This window comes from Somniosus microcephalus, chromosome 1 (assembly GCF_052327205.1).
Source record: "Somniosus microcephalus isolate GS21.2 chromosome 1, FLI_Smic_1.0, whole genome shotgun sequence".
Lineage (NCBI taxonomy): Eukaryota > Metazoa > Chordata > Chondrichthyes > Squaliformes > Somniosidae > Somniosus > Somniosus microcephalus.
In genome coordinates, this window is record NC_140987.1 from 168,218,103 (window position 1) to 168,234,680 (window position 16,578).

General features: G+C 42.5%; 1 protein-coding gene across 11 annotated transcripts in view; it reads right to left on the reverse strand.

The window, feature by feature from the left end:
• apc (APC regulator of WNT signaling pathway) overlaps positions 1–16,578 on the reverse strand; it is a 395,143-nt gene that overhangs the window by 8,769 nt on the left and 369,796 nt on the right. For all 11 annotated transcript variants that reach the window (XM_085987196.1, XM_085987189.1, XM_085987193.1 and 8 more), the window contains 4 exons: positions 4,970–5,109; positions 4,449–4,526; positions 3,704–3,820; positions 1,516–1,730 (listed from right to left, as the gene is read on the reverse strand). In XM_085987196.1, the coding sequence (XP_085843322.1) occupies positions 1,516–1,730; positions 3,704–3,820; positions 4,449–4,526; positions 4,970–5,109 (550 nt within the window). The remainder of the gene's footprint in view (positions 1–1,515; positions 1,731–3,703; positions 3,821–4,448; positions 4,527–4,969; positions 5,110–16,578) is intronic.

The window sequence follows — 16,578 nt, forward strand, 5'->3', positions numbered from 1 at the left end:
TATTCTTGCTTCTGTAAAAAAATTACATCTTACAATAATTTCAAATTAGTTTTAGCCTGACAGACATGGTTTGTCAGTTTGGTGTTTTTCCCTCTTTTGGAGAGATCAGAAGCCTACATTGGCACTACGTACTATTTCCAATTTACGGAGGGTAGAACATGGGAGGCCGGTCAGGAGTGGTTTGGAATAGTCAAGACTAGAGTAACAAAGGCATGGACGAGGGTTTTAGCAGAAGAGCTGAGGTGGGGCGGATTTGGGCGATGTTACGGAGGTGGAAATAGGTGGTCTTAGTGATGGTGCAGATATGTGGTCGGAAGCTCATCTCGGGGTCAAATATGACACCAAAGTTGCGAAAAGTTAAGAATCAAAGGAGCTTACCCACTTCCTGGTTAGCTGTAAGTGAGAATTCTGCATTTTGATTGGCTGCTTAGACAGCTTGTTGATGTCACAGCAGTTTATGTTAGGGATTCCCCATTAACTTGCGTTGATTTCAATTGTGCGTCGGAAAAGCTGAACTTCTCGCTACAGGTCTTGGGGGAAGCTTACTTCGGGGCCAGTGGCAAACGCCTTTGCTTCGCCGCTGACCGCAAATTATGGGCCATCAGCTTCGGTCTTCCCAATATTTAGTTGGAGGAAATTTCTGCTTATCCAGTACTGGATGTCGGACAAGTAGTCTGACAACATAGAGACTGGACACCAGAAGAACTCTCCTGCTCTTCATTGAATAGTGCCATGGAACCTTTTATATCCACCCGAGCAGACAGGGCTTCAATTTCATGTCTCATCTGACTCAGATGCGAGAGTAACAACACTGAGCCAAGGTTGACACTTATACTTCACACATAAGGTTAAATTTGGGTTTATAGGATGTGTGGGCTTGCCTAAGGAGCTGACTTTTGCATTGAGCAAGGGGTTGGTTGTGTTGTGAAGAAGCATGAATCGTTTTACTTTGAAAACTCCGTGTTTTAGAAAATGGTACTAAATTTTAAGATTCAGTGCCGTTATCTAAAATTGTAAACTGAGCAGTATGCAAAAACTGCAGACACCGTACATTCAGCTGAAGGACCCAAGTTAAAATCAATTTGAGTGACATACACACACACACACTTGCTTCTAGTGGAGGAACATTTTCCAGCATGAGCTTTGTTAACCAAAGTCTTTGAAAATGGCTGTCTATATTTGTACGTGTGAACAGGTAAAATCTCTCGTAGAATTGGTTTAATTCTTCTATAAAAGTCTTCCCCACATCATTAGTATATGGATGATGCTAAACAGAACTGAGAATTTGTTTACAAGTGTGAACAACTTTATAATAGGTTAATACGTGGGTTGAAATTCGTAAGTACTATAAATGGCCACAGTGTATTTGTGTAGATGACTGAACCAAGGGTATAATTCACTACAACACTCAATGTTTAAGGTATCTTTTAAATCACCATGACTATAGGTATAGGAGCGATTGATTTTCATGAAGTAATAAATTATTTCTACAAAACAAAGGAAGACTGCACACACCTGTGATCTTCATTTGTAGCAATCAGACTAGAAACATTCCGTAGGATGCCACCTCCACTTTCAATAATGGCGAGTGTGTTGGTTTGGCTTCTGTAGGTTAAAGTGCCGACTAAAAAGGCAAGAGCACCACACACAGCACAGATGTCAGCCTTATTCTCAGTGCAGTGTGCAGATAAATTCCAAAGGGCACTAAGAACACTCTTCAGGGTTGATTCCTTTAAGAACGACGAGGGAAAAATGAATATACAATTTCAATTTGTTTTGATTAACTCATGTCTTAGGAGACATTTTTGAACATTTGCACGGTATGTGTATTAGATTTTACATTGTGCATCTTTCTGATGTACCATACATTTAAATGCTGCAACATTTTTAATTTCTACAATAATTTTCCTCATTGTCTCCCCCAAAGTACACTTAGAAAGATAACAAAAACCTTGATAAATAGCATTTGCAGCATATTACAATTCTGCCTTTATGGTGACTGTCAAATTTAATAAGACATTCATATTGTACTAATCCCCTTTGTAACAATAGATACAGAAATATATTTACACATACACATGCTTTGACAATGACTGTCCTGAATGTTAAAAGTTGGAGTAAAGGATTCCTTTCACGTCTTCACTTTGGTTGAGCTCACATAATCCAAGGGTGGGAGAGTGTACATTTTGTAACATTTAAAATAGAAGTTTGTTCCCTACCTTTTAATTATTTTTATACCATGTACATTAGCCCTGCAGGTCAGTGTTGCTCAGCAATTGGAAGAAGAGTTGACATGGGCTCACATTTTCAATCCCCATGGGGAAATGCCGAGCATCACCTCTACCTCCCACACAATCCAGTCGAGATTCAAAGATACGTGGATGAAATCACTGCCTTGAACCTACATCCTACTAATACATGGCACATCTTCTAACTATCATGTATTTCTATGAATCACCAGCTTGCACTTTGGAAATCTTATTCTTGAGATACTAATCTTCAAGTTGCAAGAGAAGGTACAGGCCACTGGAAATCACTTTCCACATATTGTTAACCAAAGACCGGGTTTTTTTTTGCTTATCAAACTAAACACAGAATCGGGATCTTAGAAAATGCTCACTTTAGTCACAAAAGGGAAACAGCCAGCAGAAAAAGAACTGATGAATGAGGACATGCAAGGCGGCATGGTATCAAGATCTAAGATTTTGGAGCCTCTGCTTAACTAGAGTTCAGATTGGAGTATCAGGCATGGAGGTTAGCACACCTGATTTTCAGCACTTGTGGTTTTTAATCCTTGTCCCTGTTCTTTAATGTGCACTTCCATTTAGTGAGAATTTGTACTGAGTTATTACAAGCACTTGCAGTCAAAAGTGGTACTGCAGCCACCTTTGACTGGAACTTACAAGTGATCAGGTATACAAATCTTTTCCTCATGCAATTCACTGTTTTTGGGTTAAAATTCATTGAATTTACAGCACAGGAGTCCATTTGACCCATCCTGCCTGTGTTGACTCTCTAACAGAAACTTGCTACTTAAATTCCTTTTCCCAGCCCTTTCCCTATATCCTTTTATATTCAAAAGCAAAATACTGCAGATGCTGGAAATCTGAAATAAAAACAGAAAATGCTGGAAATACTCAGCAGGTCAGGCAGCATCTGTGGAGAGAGAAACAGAGTTAACGTTTCAGGTCGATGACCTTTCGTCAGAACTGGCTTTTATATTCTCCCTGTTTAAAAACTTACCCATTTCCTGTTTTAAATTATGTTCAATAGTCAAATTATGTGGTAAAATATTTCACGCTCTAATAACCCTGTTTGAAAAATTTCTTCCAAGTAACCCCTTCATTCTTCTAATGATAATCTTGAGTCTATGTGACCTTGTTATTGATTCACCAAACAGTGGAAAAAATCTTTTGCTATTGACCGTCTCAAAACTTTGCATAATTTTGAAAACCTCAAGTTACGTGGGGAATGAAAAAAGCAATTCCAATCATATATGTTCTTGCCACAGGAACATCAGCATGGTCACAAAAACAATGATTATTCTTCATAAAAGGAAGTAGTTGTGTCAATAAACAATTTGAACTTTAAGCAGATAAGATGGCAAGAGAGTCCTAAATATTTGGAAATCACATTTTTGTGAACATTCTGAATGGAAAATATCTGGAATTTTAACGTTGTGTGAAAGGAATTCCTTTCCTACCTTTTTCACATCCAGGGCACATTCCATTAACGCGCTCACACTTCCAACTTCACGCAAGATCTTTTTACTGTTTACATCTGCTCGCCACGATAAATTTCGCAATACACTGGCAATTACCTAAAACAGAAAAATATGTTTGACAATCAAAATAATTCAGTAGATAAAAGAGAGTATTGCAATGCTTTTATTGGATTTGCCATTTTATTTTATTTTCCCATTCACTCCTAATGATGACAAAACAGAACTGATCTCTATGCTCATTAGGCTTAATGAGCCTGATGAAGTCATGATCACTCATGTTAATACAAAAGCGCTTGACAAAATTATTATAGTGATGGCAAGAATCTTTTCACGGAAATGGTCATAGTTGTGCTGTGATACTACATTAGATTCGGACATACACAGTGATGAACATCTGATTAGTGCAGTATTTGATTAAAAACTTTAAGGTATGACTGGATAATGTAAGAGTTTGTGTGTGCTGTCTTTCCAAGTTAAAGATGGCATTATGACTAATGCACTCAACTATTACTCGTATCATTTTTTCCCCAATATATTCTCAATTTGGCAAGACAGTAAACCCCACAGAAATGATCTGTTTAGGTGTTCAATGTATTCGGGAAAACCTTATACTTCAAATGGTTTTGTTTACCCACAGTGATTTTAGAGACTGTTTTAAGAGTTGTTTATGCTCAAGTTAACTGACCTTCCACTGAAACTTAAGTTTAAAAACTACGATCCTTACCTGCTGTAGATCTTCACTTTCTGACTTCAGTTGAGCTACCATTGCTCTCATACAGCCTTTCATAGAACAGAGTGTGGCCTGTGAAGAGGAAACAATATTGCAGAAGCAACTCTGACACCATTCAACTTTTTTTAATGTTACGATTGCTTAAACAGGATATATAAACATTTTAGTTTGCCTGTGGTTAGGAACTGAGTGTATGGTGAATAGCGGGCAGTGTTTTGCAGTGCAGCATGTTGCTGTGCCACACAACCGAGTTGAACTTAAATCAGTTTTACCTTAATTTTAATATAACTACTCATTAGCAGAGTTGTTCGGAATGTGACATTACACCAAATTAGTTTAAATATTACAATCTTTTAAAAATGACAAAGCAATAGAAGTAAAAGGCAAAGTTTTGCAGATGCTGGAATTCTAAAACAAACCAGAAAATGTTGGAAACACAAAGCACCTGTGAAGAAAACAGACAAGTTCACGTTTAGGATACAAAACCTAAAACTTATCTATAATAAATTGCCTACCTTATTTGCAACATCCCCAAAAGTTAAATTTGTAAGTGCCATCCCAGCATATCGTCGCAATGTGACACTGTAATGGTCATCGGTGAGACCATACATTTCACAATCGACTTGCAACAATTCAGCTATTGCCTGTAAACCACCTGCACATTAGAATAACAATGGTTAAAATTAAATGTATTCACAAAACTATTATTTTTAAGAAGCACTGAAAACAAGTCAAAAGCATCTTAAACTTAATTCTTGTTTGAAACAACATCCCAAATATTAATTCCCAATTCCACACTGAAGGCTATCATTGTGTAACATTCAGTTCACAAAAGAATGGATAAATAGGTTCACAACAAAGTCAATGTTCAGTGCGGAAGATGTCAATGTTCAAATACTGCTTTCTTTAAAAGCAAGCCATTTACCTTATTACTGTTTGTGGGATCTTGCTGTACACAAATTGGTTGCCTACATAACAATAGTTCAAAAAGTAACTGACTGTGAAGCACTTTGGGATGTTCCGAGGATCTGAAAGCTGTCACATTAATGTGAATCCTTTCTTTCCCTTTGCTGTCCAACTTCCACTTAGTGTTGATTCTTAAAAGCTTTCTGACAACTCCCTCAGAGCTCAAAAAGGTTTCCAAAACCAGTGACTTTCTGAACAACCAGACATGGCAACAATTTGTTAATTGTTTCACTGTCTATGAGAAAATCTCTTCTCACATTGTAACATCCACAACTCAGCATGTGGCTATTTTGGGAAGCTAATCTCTTTTGAAGGTACAAGTGTCTAAAACAGAGATCGAGTCCAGAACACAAGGGTGTTTCATTATTACACTCCTGTGTTCCGCTACTGCACTAGAAGGGCGGGAGGAGGCTCGAGCAGAGCATAAATGCCGGCATGGACTGGTTGGGCCGAATGGCCTGTTTCTGTGCTGTATATTCTATGTAAGGTATAGGGCAATGGGAGTCAACCTCCATAAGCAGCAGGCGACCAAATTGCATAAGGGAGTGACTGACACCAGATGTGAATTTGTAACACTGGGGGCTTCGGTGTTTCAGACCAGAGGTGAAATACACTGCAACTCTAGCTCGCCTGAGCATGGGTGCATGAATAATATATCAAATTTGCTTGATCTTGATGTCTTGTCATAATGATTTCATGATCACAAAAAATACCTGCCAACGACAACAGCCCATTGTTTATAGCATAACAGATTTTGGTGCCTCTCCTGCAAATCTGAGATTTCCAAAGTATTTTGCATCCAGTTTTGTTAAATTTATTTCTGAATTAATTGCAAATGAATTTTACACATTGCTTTTTTTCTTACTTTTAGCAGACTGGAGAGTTTGCAAAGTGTTAATGAAATTTTACACAAATTGTAACTCCCAATGTGTTTTCCTAATACACTATAATGAGCTCCACAACTGTGCTTCATGCATAATTCCCCCTCCAAAGTTTCAAGTTTAATATGTATGCAGCATGAATTTAGAAACTTCTGTGAAGACAATCTGTTGCTGTATATTAATGCATCTCTCCTCCCTCTACCTAAAAGTGAATCAACATGCCAATACAGCACTTGGGATTGTTTGAAAGGGGGAGGGGCGGTGGGTTGACAAGGGCATGACGGATGGGGGTCATAAGGGAGACAAGCTTGCTGAGCAGGAGCGCCATCAATGCAACCTCGCATAGCCAGAGGAGATGCACCAAAACTCAGAATTTCTTTAAATTTTAAACTCAGCTAATTTAAGTTGAAATTCAAAGATAATGTATACACCTATGCAGTCTCATATAGGATGATCTCAGCACTGCACGGGATATTTGAATTCCTGCTGATTTCGAAGAGCGAAAGCTGGACTAATCAGAGTTGCTTCTGGTGCACATGGGAGTGGGGCAATGATGCATCTATGTAAAGGAAGGAAGGCATTGTGGGCAAACCCCAGGCTTTGATCCATAAGGAGGAGTGAGGCACAACACACACATATGTATAGATGGTTGGTAAAAGAAAGAAGAAAGGAAAGGACTTGCATGTGGGAACGGTAGCATAGTGGTAATGTCACTGGACTAATGATCCAGAGACATAAGTTCAAATCCCACCACAGCAGCTGCGGAATTTAAATTCAGTTAATTAAAATAAATCTGGAATAAAAAGCTAGTATCAGTAATGGTAACCATGAAACTATCGGGTTGTCATAAAAACCCATCTGGTTCACTAATGTCCTTTAGAGAAGGAAATCTGCTGTCCTTACCTAGTCTGGCCTATATGTGACTCCAGACCCACAGCAATGTGGTTGACTCTTAACTGCCCTCTGAAATGGCCTAGCACGATACTCAGTTGTAACAAACTGCTACGAAACCCAACAATAAGAATGAAACCGGACGGACCACCCGGCATCGACCTCGGCACTGGCTACGGACATGGCAATGGCACACCCAGCCGAGTCGACCCTCACCAATATCTGGGGACTTGTGCCAAAATTGGGAGTGCTGTCCCACAGACTAGTCAAGCAGCAGTCTGACATAGTCATACTCACAGAATCATACCTTTCAGCCAATGTCCCAAACTCCTCCATCACCATCCATGTCCTGTCCCACCGGCAGGACAGGCCCACCAGAGGTAGGGGTGGCGGCACAGTGGTATACAGTCGGGAAGGAGTAGCCCTGGGAAGTCTCATGGCTTCAGGTCAAGCATGGGCAAGGAAACCTCCTGCTGATTACCACCTACCGCCCTCCCTCAGCTGATGAATCAGTACTTCGCCATGTTGAACACCACTTGGAAGAAGCACCGAGAGTAGCAAGGGCACAGAATGTACTCTGGATGTGGGACTTCAATGTCCACCACCAAAAGTGGCTTGGTAGCACCACTACTGACCAAGCTGGCTGAGTCCTGAAGGACATAACTGCCAGACTGGGCCTGCGGCAGGTGGTGAGAGAACCAACACAAGGGAAAAACCTACTTGACCTTGTCCTCACCAATCTACCTGTCGCAGATGCATCGTTCCATGACAGTATTGGTAGCAGTGACCACCGCACAGTCATTGTGGAGATGAAGTCCGGTCTTCACACTGAGGACACCCTCCATCGTGTTGTGTGGCACTAAATGGGATAGGTTCAGAACAGATCTAGCAGCTCAAAACTGGGCATCCATGAGACGCTGTGAGGCAGCAGCAGAATTGTATTCCACCACAATTTGTAACTTCATGGCCCGGCATATCCCTCACTCTACCATTACCATCAAGCCAGGGGACCAACCCTGGTTCAATAAGGAGTGTAGAAGAGCATGCCAGGAGCAGCACCAGGCGTACCTAATAATGAGGTGCCAACCTAAGGAAGCTGCAATACAGGACTACATGCATGCCAAAAAGCAGAAGCAGCATGCTATAGGCAGGGCTAAGCGATCCCACAATCAACGGATCAGATCAAAGCTCTGCAGTCCTGCCACATCCAGTCATGAATGGTGGTAGACCATTAAACAACTAATGGGAGGAGGAGGCTCCGTGAATATCCCCATCCTCACTGATGGTGGAGCCCAGCACATGAGTGCAAAAGACAAGGCTGAAGCGTTTGCAACCATCTTCAGCCAGAAGTGCCGAGTGGATGACCCATCTCGGCCTCCTCCTGAGGTCCCCCACCATCACAGAAGCCAGTCTTCAGCCAATTCGATTCACTCCACGTGTTATCAAGAAATGGCTGAGCGCACTGGATACAGCAAAGGCTATGGGCCCTGACAACATCCCGGCTATCGTGCTGAAGACTTGTGCTCCAGAACTAGCCGCACCTCTAGCCAAGCTGTTCCAGTACAGCTACAACACTGGCATCTATCCGACAATGTGGAAAACTGCCCAGGTATGTCCTGCCCACAAAAAGCAGGACAAATCCAATCCGGCCAATTACCGCCCCATCAGTCTACTCTCAATCATCAGCAAAGTGATGGAAGGTGTCATTGATAGTGCTATCAAGTGGCGCTTACTCACCAATAACCTGCTCACCGATGCACAGTTTGGGTTCCGCCAGAACCACTTGGCTGCCGACCTCATTACAGCCTTAGTCCAAACATGGAAAAAGGAGCTGAATTCCAGAGTGAGAAATGAGAGTCACTGACATCAAGGCAGCATTTGACCGAGTGTGGCATCAAGGAGTCCTAGTAAAACTGAAGTCAATAGGAATTGGCGGGAAAACTCTCCACTGGCTGGAGTCATACCTAGCACAAAAGAAGATGGCTGTGGTGATTGAAAGTCAATCATCACAGCCCCAGGACATCGCTGCAGGAGTTCCTCAGGGCAGTGTCCTTGGCCCAACCATCTTCAGCTGCTTCATCAATAACCTTCCCTCCAGCATAAAGTCAGAAATGGGGATGTTCGCTGATGACTGCACAGTGTTCAGTGCCATTCACAACTCCTCAGATAATGAAGCAGTCCATGCCCGCATGCAACAAGACCTGGACGACGTTCAGGCTTGGGCTGATAAGTGGCAGGTAACATTCGCACCACATAAGTGCCAGGCAATGACTATGTCTAACCAGCGCCCCTTGACATTCAATGGAATTACCATCGCTGAATCCCCCACCATCAACATCCTGGGGGTCACCATTGACCAGAAACTTAACTGGACCAGCCACATAAATACTCTGGCAATAAGAGCAGGTCAGAGGCTAGGTATTCTGCAACGAGTGTCTCACCTCCTGACTTCCCAAAGCCTTTCCACCATCTACAAGGCACAAGTAAGGAGTGTGATGGAATACTCTCCACTTGCCTGGATGAGTGCAGCTCCAACAACACTCAAGAAGTTCGACACCATCCAGGACAAAGCAGCCCGCTTGATTAGCACCCCCATCTACCACCTTAAACATTTACTCCCTCCACCACCAGCGTATTGTGGCTGCAGTGTGTACCATCTACAAGATGCACTGCAACAACTTGCCAAGGCTTATTCGGCAACACCTTCCAAACTCAAGACCTCTTCCACCTAGAAGGACAAGGGCAGCAGACGCATGGGAACACCACCACCTCCAAGTTCCCCTCCAAGTCACACACCATCCTGACGTAGAAGTATATCGCCATTCTTTCATCGTCGCTGGGCCAAAATCCTGGAACTCCCTACCTAACAGCACTGTGCGAGTACCTTCACCACACGGACTGCAGCGGTTCAAGAAGGCGGCTCACCACCACCTTCTCAAAGGCAATTAGGGATGGGCAATAAATGCTGGCCTTGCCAGCGACACCCACATCCCATGATTGAATAAAAAAAAATTATATAGCACCTTTCACGGCCTCAGGAAGTCACAAACTGCATTGCAACTATTGAAGTACTTTTGAAGTGTAGTCACTGTTGTAATGTAGGAAAATGGGAGGAAACAGCAATGTAAATGAGTGTGCATATCACTAAGTTCCAATTTTGTTGGCAAGGGGACTGAGGCACAGCATTTAGATCAGTGCATATGCCTGGAGCAAATGGAGGAAAGAAACTACTTACTAAGGGGAAAAGAGGCACAACAGGTCGAGTAATATGCATGCTCTGGGGTACACTTAGTACTACGAATAGGGGAGAAGACAATGGTGCTTAAATTTTTACTTTGCACACGGGAGTGTGATCTTGACTGCTGAAAGCACATTACTGTCAGATCTGCGCTGCAATAATATAAATAGGAAATATGCAGTAAACGAGTATTAGAACTGAAATGATGGAACTTTGTTGCTATTATATGAAGAATTGAATATGAATCGAAGTGGAATAATTTCAAAAATAATATTGACCTACATTGGCTCCCAGTTAAGCAACGCCTCGATTTTAAAATTTACATCCCTGATTTCATATCCCTTCATGGTCTCGCCCTTCCCTATTTATTATCTTCTCCAGCCCGACTACCCTCTGAAATATCTGCGCTCCTCCAATTCTGGCCTCTTGAGCATCACTGATTTTAACTGCTCCGCCATTGGCATCAGTGTCTTCAGCTGCCAAGGCACTAAGCTCTGGAATTCTCTCCCAAAACCTCTCTACTTCTCTTTCCTCCTTTAAGACGCTCCTTAAAACCTACCTCTTTGACGAAGTTTTTGGTCATCTGCCCTAATATCCCCTTATGTGACTCAGCATCAAATTTTGTTTGATAACGCTCCTGTGAAGCGCCTTGGGATGTTTTACTACGTTAAAGGTGCTATATAAATGCAAGTTGTTGTTGTTTGACGTACAAATAGATCAGGCGCACAGCAGCACTTCTTTGTCACTGTCTTACACTTATTGATGGAAATTAACAGAATAAATATAGGTCCACAAGACTCTTAATAGGCTATGAATTTGGAAACTATAATTTGTTGCTTTTGGAGGGTGGTGATCAAGTCTGTGCCAAAGTTATTGGGTCTCTTTAGAGGTGTTCAGCTACCATAACACATCACAACATTTGTCCTGCACTTAGCCTATGCCTCTACATCAGCTATGTGTGCTTTAGGTTGTTTCTTTCTATCTCTTAGCAAAACTAGGCAATTCTTGCATTTCACTTGCATTGCATTACATGCAACAACCAGCAGTCATTATGAGCAAAAATGCAACATTGCTACTTTGCCACAAAATATATCTCTGGTATGAACTCAGCCTGCTAAAAGCTTGTCCAATGACTATTTGTGCCCCATATAACATGTAGTTTTATTATTGCTTCTCTGGTTTTACATTTTAGATACATAGTAGGTACATAATGGGCAAGCTCAGGAAATAAATTGGCAGTTTCAGTCATTCATATCCACAATAGTAGCAACAAACAATGTTCCACATTTTCTCACTGCATATAATGGAGAATTTGTCAGCATATGCATTGTGAAACTTTATTGTACAACCAAAATATATATCCTGGTAATTTTTGTCAGTAACTGCCTGTAAAATCATTCAGTATTATTCATGGTGACAGTAGAAATTCAGGGCATCCTGCTGTGGTGGAGGTATTGATATATTGATTTAATTTATTGCAAGCAGCTGTTTGTGCGAAGGCAGTTTTCTGTAGGCTACAATCTGGGGCATCTTCTCCTTTGGGTACTCCAATGAACTATTTCCACCAGCACAAGTAAGGAGTGTGATGGAATACTTTCCACTTGCCTGGATGAGTGCAGCTCCAGCAACACAAGAAGTTCGACACCATCCAGGACAAAGCAGCCCGTTTGATTGGCACCCCATCCATCACCTTAAACATTCACTCCCTCCACCACTGGCGCACCGTGGCTGCAGTGTGTATCATCTACAAGATGCACTGCAGCAACTCGCCAAGGCTTCTTCGACAGCACTTCCCAAACTCACGACCTCTACCATCTAGAAGGACAAGGGCAGCAGGCGCAAGGGAACACCTCGACCACCAAGTCACACACCATCCTGACTCGGAAATATATCGCCGTTCCTTCATCGTCGCTGTATCAAAATCCTGGAACTCCTTACCTAACAGCACTATGGGAGTACCTTCACCACACGGACTACAGCGGTTCAAGAAGGCAGCTCACCAGCACCTTCTCAAGGGCAATTAGGGATGGGCAATAAATGCTGGCTTTGCCAGTGATGCCCACTTCCCATGAATGAATAAAAAAAATCTTGGATTGTAGTACATCAGCTATTGTTGTGCAGAATTACACCAAAGGTACATTGCAACACCAAACAAACGTACAACTTGCAGTGCTGGAAAGATGTTTCAAGTCTCCACAATGTCATAGATAACCGAATGTCCACTGCATTTACATGACAAAATATTGGCCTGCCGCCCATGTATGCCTCCGAACCGCAAGAAAACTCCGTACTTACCTTTTGCCTCCGGAGCTTCGGACTCTTGTGGTCCTGAGCCTGTGTAAAGGCCCATGCATCCCAGGGGTACATGCGGTTCGCAAGCGTCCCTGAGATCACGTAGGCCAGGTCAACCAATGGCAAAGGGGGATTCCTATGAATACCATTTAATTAAACATTTAAAATAAAAATTTAATTTTTTGAAAAATAAATTTAAACATTTTTAACCGGAACAAATTGACCTAAACTAATTTTAAATGTAAGTGAATGTTTAAATCATTTAAAAAAATTAATTTTAATATTTATTTAAGCCCTTACGTTGGTAAAAGAAGGCCTTACGCCTGCTTTTACCAGGCGTAAGGTTTTGGTGGGTATTTGTTGGACAAACAGCCCAACTCTGCGCCAGCGAAAGTGAATTTGTCGCGGATGGGTACGATCCATCGAGAAACTTGACAGATCGCAAGTTCTGGGTTTTCGCGCATGCACATCGCATGTGGAAACCCGGAACTTGTGGGGCTCTTATGATGGCGTAAAATCCGGGTCATTGTGTATGAATAAACGTTGTATTTCTGGAATTTGCGTACAACACCACACCACTTCCCAAAGTCCTGTGATGATGGGCTAGCGGCAAAGTAGCAGGTGCGGATTTCAAAGTGTAGTTGCAAACCATAGATGAGAAAGGGGCTAGAATAGGTGTCCTAAACAATGCTTGCTTGACTAACTCCTGGTCAGTTTGCCGCATATGACAGGAATCCCACATAATTGGTTGAAATAGGAGAAGCGAACACCTAAATATAGCAGCTAGGAATATGAGAAAACTCCAGGATACTAAGTCAATAAGTATACCTGAAGGAAGAATTGCACTGATTGGTAGGGAACTAAGAAAGAATAATAGCAATATTGTTGTTCTCAGCTAAATCTGTTTGGCTGAAGGTGGTCAGCTGAAAGAGGTTGGTGCAGGATACACCTTCTGGATAAAGTGCTCCATAGAGGAATCTAGGATTGGGCTTACTATGAAATCTAACATGCTATCTAAGCTCGAGAGTCTTCCTAAAGAAATCAGTGACCGTCCGATGACTATGAGACTTTCATTGTTGTCTAGAAGCGGCGGACCTGAGCGGGAGCTAACAAGAGCGGAGCGACATAAACAGCGTGGCGACAGGCCCGAGACCTGAACGAGAGCGGAGCTGGGAGCAACTCAACACTGGCAGAATTTGATAGAGTGACGTCAGAGTAAAAAAACCTAAAGTGACGTCAGCACAAGGGAAGGAGCTGCTGGTGAGTGTTTTTTTGAAGTCTTAAATTTATTTCTGCTAAGTTAGTTAATAGTCTATTAAATAGAGGTATGGAAGGGTGAACAGCCAGAGGTCGTGGTCCATATCGGTATCAACGAAATAGGTAGAAAGAGGGATGAAATCCAGCAGGCAGATTTTAGGGAGCTAGGAAAGATATTAAAAAGCAGGACCTCAAAGGTAGCAATCTCCGGATTACTCCCGGTGTCATGAGCTAGTGAGTATAGAAATAGAAGGATAGAGCAGATGAATGCGTGGCTGGAGAGATGGTGCAGGAGGGAGGGCTTTCGATTCCTGGGGCATTGGGACTGGTTCTGGGGGAGTTGGGACCTGTATAGGCTGGACGGGTCACACCTCAACAGAGTCAGGACCAATATCCTCGTGGGGGGAGGCGGAGTTTGCTAGTGCTGTTGGGGAGGGTTTAAACTAATTTGGCAGGGGGATGGGCACCAGGATGTAGCATTAGAAAGGAGAAACATGGTGCATAAAAGAGTGGGAGATATGATGGCACTGGAGTAAGAGATTGTACGGTATTAGGTGGGGTCAGACTAAGAGAAAATACAAGGTGGTCTAAGATAGGTTTACAGTGCATGTATGTAAAACGCATGACGCATGGTAAATAAGGTTTATGAGCTGCAGGCGCAACTAGCCATGTGAGAATATGATGTTGTGGCGATAACGAAGACCTGGCTCAAAAAAGGGCAGGATTGGGTACTAGATATTCCTGGATATAAGGTGTTCAGGAAAGATAGGGAAGGAAAGAAAGGAGGTAGGGTGGTAGTATTGATTAAGGAGAATATTACAGTGCTGGAGAGAGAGGATGTCCTGGAGGGGTCAAGGACTGAATCTATTTGGTTAGAGTTGAGAAACAATAGAGGTGCCATTACACTACTAGGCGTATTCTATAGGCCACCTACGAGTGGGAAGGATATAGAGGAGCAGGGAAATTACAGAGGGGTGCAAGAACTATAGAGTAGTGATAATGGGGGACTTCAATTATCCTAATATAGACTGGGATAGTAATAGTGTAAAGGGCAGAGAGGAGGAAGAATTTCTGAAGTGTGTTCAGGAGAACACTCTTGATCAGTATGTTTCCGGCCCAACGAGGAAGGAGGCATTGCTGGATCTGGTTCTGGGGAATGAGGTGGGTCAGGTGGCTCAAGTTTCAGTAAGGGAACTTTCAGGGAACAGTGATCATAGTATCATAAGGTTTAGGTTAGCTATGGAAAAGGACAAAGAAGTCTAGAGTCAAAATACTTAATTGGAGGAAGGCCAATTTCAGTGGGTTGAGAATGGACCTGGCCCGGGTAAATTGGAATCAAAGATTGGCTGGCAAAACTGTAATTGAACAATGGGCTGCCTTTAAAGACGAGATGGTTCGGGAACAGTCGAGGTACATTCCCACGAGGGGGAAAGGTGGGGCAACTAAAGCCAGAGCTCCCTGGATGACGAAAGAGATAGAGAGTAAGATAAAGCAGAAAAAAGGGGTGTATGACAGATGTCAGGTCGAGAATACAAGTGAGAACCAGGCTGAATACAGAAAGTTCAGAGGGGAAGTGAAAAAGGAAATAAGAGGAGCAGAGAGGGAGTATGAGAATAAACTGGCAGCTAACATAAAAGGGAATTCAAAAGTCTTCTATAGGCATATAAATAGTAAACAGGCAGCAAGAGGAGGGATGGGACCGATTAGGGACCAAAAAGGAGACCTACGCATGGAGGCAGAGGGCATGGCTGAGATACTAAATGAGTACTTCACCAAGGAAGAAGATGTTGCCAAAGTCATAGTGAAAGAGATGGTAGATGAGATATTGGATGGGATAAAAATTGATAGAGGAGGTACTAGAAAGGCTGGCTGTACTTAAAAGTTGGTAAGTCACCAGGACCGGATGGGGTGCATCCTAGGATGCTGAGGGAATTGAAGGAGGAAATTGCGGAGGTACTGGCCATAATTTTCCAATCCTCCTTGGATATGGGGGTGGTGCCAGAGGACAGGAAAATTGCAAATGTTACACCCTTGTTCAAAAAAGGATGCAAGGATAAACCCAGCAACTACAGGTCAGCTTAACTTCAGTGGTGGGTAAGCGTTTAGAAACGATAATCTGGGACAAAATTAACAGTCAGTTCGACAAGTGTGGATTTGTTAAAGGCAAATCATGTTTAACTAACTTGATTGAATTTTTTGATGAAGTAACAGAGAGGGTTGATGAGGGCAATGCAGCTGATGTGGTGTACATAGACTTCCAAAAGGCGTTTAATAAAGTGCCACATAATAGGCTTGCCAGCAAAGTGGAAACCCATGGAATAAAAGGGACAGTGGCAGCATGGATACGAAATTAGCTAAGTGACAGGAAACAGAGAGTAGTGGTGAATGGTTGTTTTTCGGACTGGAGGAAGGTATACAGTGGTGTTCCCCAGGGGTCGGTACTAGGACCACTGCTTTTCTTGATATATATTAATGACTTGGACTTGGGTGTACAGCGCACAATTTGAAAATTTGCAGATGATAAAAAACTTGGAGGTATAGGCTTCAAGAACACATACATAGGCTAGTGAGATGGGCGGACACGTGGCAGATGAAATTT